The sequence below is a fragment of the Teleopsis dalmanni genome, unplaced genomic scaffold, assembly GCF_002237135.1.
Source record: "Teleopsis dalmanni isolate 2A unplaced genomic scaffold, ASM223713v2 unscaffolded_contig_2563, whole genome shotgun sequence".
Classification (NCBI taxonomy): domain Eukaryota; kingdom Metazoa; phylum Arthropoda; class Insecta; order Diptera; family Diopsidae; genus Teleopsis; species Teleopsis dalmanni.
The window spans coordinates 1-6,740 of record NW_024033945.1 but is presented as its reverse complement, the minus strand read 5'-3'; the positions used below and the strand labels follow the sequence as shown (position 1 = coordinate 6,740).

Sequence of the window (6,740 nt, the reverse complement as noted above, 5' to 3'; positions counted from 1 at the left end):
AGTTGGCACGGTTGCTAAAGAACAATCTATTAAAGTTGAAGCAGCTGAAACAAATTCAGAAGAATTATTACTAGAAAACGAATTATACAGTGTTATAACACTAGAAAGTGAGAACATAAAAATCGAGCCGAACGCTACTGTTTTAGAAAGTTTGACTGATGTTGTTACAGACGATCGAACATCCATTGCAGATGAGATTTTATTGTTACAATTCACAGAAGAAGAAGAATTTGAAAATAATTCAAAACAAGTTAAAAATTCCTCTTGCTTGTTGAAACAACACATTAAAGAACATAAAAGTGGTGATAATATTAATAAATCTGCAATTTTAAAGTAAGTAGTTTAATAAATATTTTAAAATTACTTTTTAAAATTCTTTAGAAAGCGTAAAGGTATACAGCAAGGAGAGGGTCCTTTTACTTGTGACTTTTGTAAGAAGAAATTTCCGGTGTTGAGTGTATTGGAAAACCACCGTCGTTCTCACACTGGTGAAAAACCATATATCTGCACTGAAGTAAGTATTGCGATTCTTTAAATTTAAGATTATATATATAAAATGACTTTTTTTGTTTTATAGTGTAAACAATGTTTTGCTCATAAGCAAGCACTCAATCATCACATGACTCGACATACTGGTGAAAAACCCTATTCATGCACAACTGTAATTTTTACATTTAATTTTATTTAACTTTAAAGATATTTAGTATATATTTTTTAAGTGCAATAAAAGTTTTGCTGTTAAGGAGTCACTCAAGCGTCATTTGAAGATACATACTGGCGAAAAACCCTTTGCATGCAGTGAAGTAAATATTGAAATTATTCCAAATAGTACTAAATCTGATGTATACATTTTTATAGTGCAATCAATGTTTCGCTATCAAAGAGGCACTAAATCTTCATATGAGGCGACATACAGGCGAAAAACCCTTCACATGCACAGAAGTAATGATTTTAATAGTTTTGATTCAAAAATAAAGATATTAAGAATAAATTTGTTTTCAGTGTAATCAATGCTTTTCTCGTAAGCAAGCACTCAGTGCTCATATGATGCGACATACTGGTGAAAGGCCATACATGTGTACTGAGGTAATAAACGAAATATTTACTTTAAAGAATAACTATAATAACAATATATTTTTATAGTGTAAACATTGTTTTGCTCGTAAACAAGGACTCGAACTTCATATGAAACGACATTCTGGTGAAAAACCCTTTATATGCACTGAAGTAAAGTCTACAAATATTTTAATATCAAAATAAAGTAAAAAATATATTATTTATAGTGTAGTCAATGTTTTGCTACTAAGGAATCACTAAATCGTCATATGAAGCTGCATACTGGTGAAAAACCCTTTACGTGTCCTGAAGTAAATATTACAATTATTTTCACTTCAAAATAAATATAAAAATATATATATATATAACTAATTTTTATAGTGTAATCGAAGGTTTGCGTTCAAGCTTGCCCTCAAACGTCACATGAGGCGGCATACGGGTGAAAAACCGCACACATGTACTGAAGTAATAAGCAAAATCGTTTCTATTTAAAATAAATTATAATAAATATAAATTTTTTTATAGTGTAATAAAAGCTTTGGTGTTAAACAAGAACTCAAACGTCATATTAGGCAGCATACTGGCGAAAAACCTTATAAATGCACTATGGCAAATATTACAATTATTTTCATTTAATATTAGCTGTAAATTTGTATTCTTTATAGTGTGATCAAAGTTTTAATATTAAGGACTCTCTGAATCGTCATATGAATCGTCATACTGGAGTTAAACCCCACACATGTTCTGAAGTAAATATTACAATTGTATTATTTTAAGTCGAAATATAAAAAGTATATTATCTTTTAGTGTAATAAAAGTTTTGCAGTTAAGGAATCACTAAATCGTCATATGAAATTGCATTCTGGTGAAAAGCCTTACTCTTGCACTGAAGTAAATATTGTTATTTTTATGCGTTATTAAATACAATAATGAAATGATTGTTATAGTGTAATAATTGTTTTGCTGTTAAGCAGGCGCTTAAACGTCATATGAGACAACATACTGGTGAAAAGCCCTATAAATGTACTGAAGTAAATATTGTAATTATTTTGATTTGAAATTATATATACGAAGTCTATATTTTTATAGTGCAATGAAAGTTTTAATGTTAATGACTCTCTTAAGCGTCATATGAGGCGTCATGCTAAAGAAATTCTACGAATACAACAAAGTAAGTATTGCAATTATTTTTATTTAAGAATAAATATAATATAATAAGTATATATTTTTATAGTGCAATCAAAACTTTTTTCTTAAGAGTTAAATCAGTTGTCGTACAATACAACACATTGGCAAAAGTTTGTAATTAATATGGATAAAGTATTTTGTTACTACTGTACTTTGTTATCATAGCAAAACTCATCTACGTTCAATTTTCTGTGGACCATATAAAGAAATATTCAAAACATTCAAATGTGAAGTACACGTTGCTATTATCATTTTACACCAGTTTGGTTTTACAAACTAAAGCAGCAGAAATCTGGTATAGATTTCATTTTATTGGAAGCGTAAAAACGAAGCCCAGTATGAATCACAGATTTAAGTGCAACAGCGGAGGAACTGAACATTTATAGAAGTTCTTATTAACGAATTATTCTAAAAGAATATAAAGTTTTAGAATTTCAAAGAGTAAATCCAAAACATTGGTAGTATAATGGTTTATTGACATGGCATGGTTGTTTTCTATAGAAAAATTGTTTTACTTATGTATGGATAAAACGTAGCCAACGCTTCGGGAATTTTAATTTTAAAATTCATCTTCATCTTAAGCTTTAAATAACTGATCAGTTTTTTTGTCAGATTCCGACGACGTTAAGCATTTTATCCATACTACGTTGTTAATGTAGTTAAGAATCAAGAAAAAGTTTACGGAAGTTATTTAGAAAATTAAGTTAAATATAAGTTTAATTTAAATTATTTTTAAGCTAATGTTGTCATAAACATAAAATATGAAGTAAAACAAGATAAAAATTTTTAGTTTAAAGATATAGATATGTGACAGAGAATGCGATTCATTTAAAACAGTAATTTGTTATATATCTAAAGTTGAGGATATATACCAAATCTTAAACGTTGCTCTATTATTAGGTATAAAATTTAAAATCTTTGGGGTCATTTTCTTACCTACCTAACAGAGTTGTCATCTTACAAAATTAGGGATTTGCTCAAGTTTATTAATTTGACCGGTTGGTGTAGTACACAAGAATAACCTTTAGTCTGCGTGTCAACAACGCTAACCGTTGTGTCACAACCTTCCATTATAAAATCTTAAGTAGGCTTTAAACATAAAGCTAGCACTACAGCCTAAACTTACAGTTTCTCGGTAACTTGGTATTCGGTAAGGCCATAAAATGACAAACGTCTAAACATCCATTTTTAATGTTTTCAGGGTAAATGTAAAATGAAACTGTTAAGTTGATTTGATTTTTGACAAAATCAAATTGAGTTTAGCATGATCGGATGAATTTCCGAATTCACATAACAATTAATTATATTTCTAGCTAACATTGTGTTAAAATATTTTTAAATAATAACAATTTTTAAATAATATACATACATGTATTATAACACCTAAAGAAAACAAAGCTTTAATAAATTTCTTGTCGATAATAAAATTTCATTTAACATGAATCAATAAGGTTTGCTATACAATATCTAATATACATTCAAGGCAGATTATAATACAACTTTTCGTTTAATCTGAAATGGCATAAATTATTTAATCTATTCACACAGCATAATTAAATATAATTTTATTCAATTGGCTTGTACAAGTAGCTTCATTGTAAAATTATACGAACTTTAGTCAAGGAAATTTATTAAAGTTGATTTAGTGTTTACATTATCGTTTCGGGTTTTTATTTTGACAATTGTTACATATTTTAATATATTAATGAGTAATCAGCTGGAAACATTATTATGAAAACCTGTGTTGTAATTATAAACCAATTCGATTTTGGTAATGGCATGAATTATTTAATGTATTCACACAGCATAATTAAATATAATTTTATTCGATTCGCTTCTTCAAGTCTTTTCGTTGCAAATTTATGATTAAATTGTAATTTGTAATAAATTGACTTTTGTGCGCATAAATTACAACCCTGGGCTGGTTGACCGAACTCCAATTTTTTTTTTTTAATTACATTATTTCTTTGACACATTTTAAAAGCACAACAAATATGAAGTCAATAAAGTTTTTAGTTTTAGTCTATGATTTTGTGAACCAATTAAACTTTGTACAAATTGTATATAATTCTCCAACTTATTTGTATCATTCATAATACAAATTGCTTGTAATAATTTTTTATATATGAGAAATTAACATAAATATATTATTTGATATTTTAATGAAAACGCATATTGTATGGATAATTGTAGAGTTTAAATTAGAAAATGTGCAATTAACTTTGACCTCCAAAATTACAGAGTAAATTCATTTTTTATTATTCACTATAAAAAATTATTTTGTTTGTTAAAATAGGTAAGTGCTAAAATTGGTATATTTTTATTCTTCTAAATTTTAATTTCCTAAAATCCTAATTTTTAGGTGTGAAGAAATAATCTGAATGTGCCACTTGTATAGTGGTTACCGCTCGTAAAATACAAGGATGAATGATATGGAAAAAATTGAAAAGGACACTATTAGTATTGAGAATGAAGATATTTGTTTTTGCTGCGGTGAAAGTCATGACATATTTCATGTAAGTTTTTCATAGTCTCTTAATGCCAACAATAAATAGTATTAATTGAATGAAAGAAGATTATTTGTGAATAATGAGTAACATTTGCAGTATATTTAATTAATAACACGACCAGGATAAGAGATTGAATACTTTAGTAATCGAATAATATATGGTAACTCCAAGGCCTTCTATTAGTATATTCATATATCGTTTAAGTTTAATAGTTTAATAGTTAGTTAAAAGTGTTGATCTCATTTAGAAATTAAATTGGTAGTATTTTACATAAAGAAGACCAAGACTCACACTGGACTGTAGTGCCAAATAAGTAGAAAATTATTTTATATGTTCGTCCTTCTAGTCTGTTGTGCCTGAAAATTTATTTAGAAATATAATTGTTTATTATTTAGAACTCAATTTGTAAACAAATTCCAGTATAAATAGCCCCTTTACTTGTTTACGCGAACCGTAGACATAATACTCCACTTTAAGGAAAAATTCAAATGAATTTCGTGTAATCGATAATATTTTTATAAATAATTAGTATATAAAATAAAAATAAAATATTTGAAATATCAAGTTTTTTATTTAAGTCTCACAAAAGCCTTTTAAAACATAAATAAGTTTTTACATTATTATACATTTTCAATTTCATTCATGTTTCATAATTTACTTTTACTACATATTTACAAAATGACGTATTAATGTACATATATATTATCATATATATTTATAAAGATTACGATTACAACAGCATCTAAATGAGACAGCCAAACATCTGTCTAATACATCTGGCCTGCTGATGAGACTTAAATGGACTAGCCTTCAGATCTACCCCTGAATTAGTACTCTAATAATAATTTTGATTACTACTCTACTAGCACTAAGTCTTTGACAACTTGACAATTCTAAAACGTATTCTGAAATATAACAACATAAATTAAACCGTTGTTAAATCTTTTTATAATTAATGTAGTAGGAACACGATAAAAAATGTTTTCTAGTATATCCCCCCTTGGTTCTTATTATACTCTTTTTATTATAAATAATTTTATGAACTGCAAAAACATTGCCAAAAAATATTTTCTAGTATAACGCCGTCCTTTTGGCACAAACCTGTTTAGGCTTCTAAGGCTAAAGTTCTTAAGCAGATTATATTATGAGATCACAGATGAAGCTCTTATACGAAACTAAATATGGAAAGGTTTTCAGTTTTATTAATAGATTTTGTTAGCAAAATTTTTTAATATAAAAATATTTCTTATATCATATTATTTCTCTTTTTAAGATGGGTCAAATAAATTGTTCGGATTGTACAAAATCATTTAAAACACAAATGGGCTACGAGCGACATATTTTTATAACGCATTCAGAATCCAATGAATTTTCTTGTTCTATATGTAATGCAAAATTGCGCACATCTGATTTGATGAGGTTGCATGAAGAAGAACACAAAAATTGTGGAAGATTTTATGGTTACAAAATGAGCGGCAAAGATTTTGATTGTAAATTTGAATTGAAATTCCATCAAAAGTCTACTTCCTGTTTGCTAAGTACAACTGACATCATCAGTAGTAGTAATGTGTGTAATAAAATATTTTTTCCTACAGACGATAAATCGTTAATTAAAGATGATACTACTGATATAAAATTTAAAGAAAATGAAGTATTAGAGATAACTACAGAGCAATCGTTATTAAATAATGAACTGTGTACTTCAATAGAAAATGAGAATATAAAAATAGAACCCAAAAATAGTATTTCTGAAAGTCTGTTGGACGTTAATAAAAACAACAAAATGTCGGTTGAAGATGACACATCTTTACAACAATTGAATGATAATGAAGTACCTACAGCAACCACAGAGCAATTGTTATTAAACAACGAATTATACACTATTATAACACTAGAAAATAAGAATATTCAAATGGTACAAAAAACTATTGTCCCAGGAGGTATAATTGGCGCTACTAATGAAGACAGAAAGCCTCTTGGTGAGGG

General features: G+C 27.4%; 2 protein-coding genes across 3 annotated transcripts; both read left to right on the top strand.

Moving 5' to 3' along the window:
- The first annotated feature begins 345 nt into the window (after window positions 1–345).
- Window positions 346–3,023, top strand: LOC119664740 (gastrula zinc finger protein XlCGF57.1-like). 2 transcript variants are annotated; one of them, XM_038074167.1, is made up of 15 exons: window positions 347–514; window positions 578–661; window positions 720–803; window positions 859–942; window positions 1,003–1,086; window positions 1,144–1,227; window positions 1,284–1,367; window positions 1,438–1,521; window positions 1,582–1,665; window positions 1,722–1,805; window positions 1,864–1,947; window positions 2,004–2,087; window positions 2,146–2,227; window positions 2,291–2,354; window positions 2,410–3,023. In XM_038074167.1, the coding sequence occupies exons 2-14, from the start codon at window positions 620–622 to the stop codon at window positions 2,311–2,313; spliced, it is 987 nt and encodes a 328-aa protein (XP_037930095.1). In that variant the 5' UTR covers window positions 347–514; window positions 578–619; the 3' UTR covers window positions 2,314–2,354; window positions 2,410–3,023. The 2 variants fall into 2 exon arrangements, with proteins under 2 accessions (XP_037930096.1, XP_037930095.1); XM_038074168.1 differs by lacking the exons at window positions 2,291–2,354; window positions 2,410–3,023 and having other exon boundaries at window positions 346–514; window positions 2,004–2,079; window positions 2,146–2,211.
- A 1,344-nt stretch (window positions 3,024–4,367) lies between these two features.
- LOC119664739 (protein suppressor of hairy wing-like) lies at window positions 4,368–6,733 on the top strand (the record flags this gene model as incomplete). The annotated part of the gene is made up of 4 exons (XM_038074166.1): window positions 4,368–4,540; window positions 4,607–4,760; window positions 6,028–6,292; window positions 6,350–6,733. Coding segments are annotated over exons 2-4 (742 nt in total), but the record flags the coding sequence as incomplete, so codon positions are not given.
- Between the last annotated feature and the right edge of the window lie 7 nt (window positions 6,734–6,740).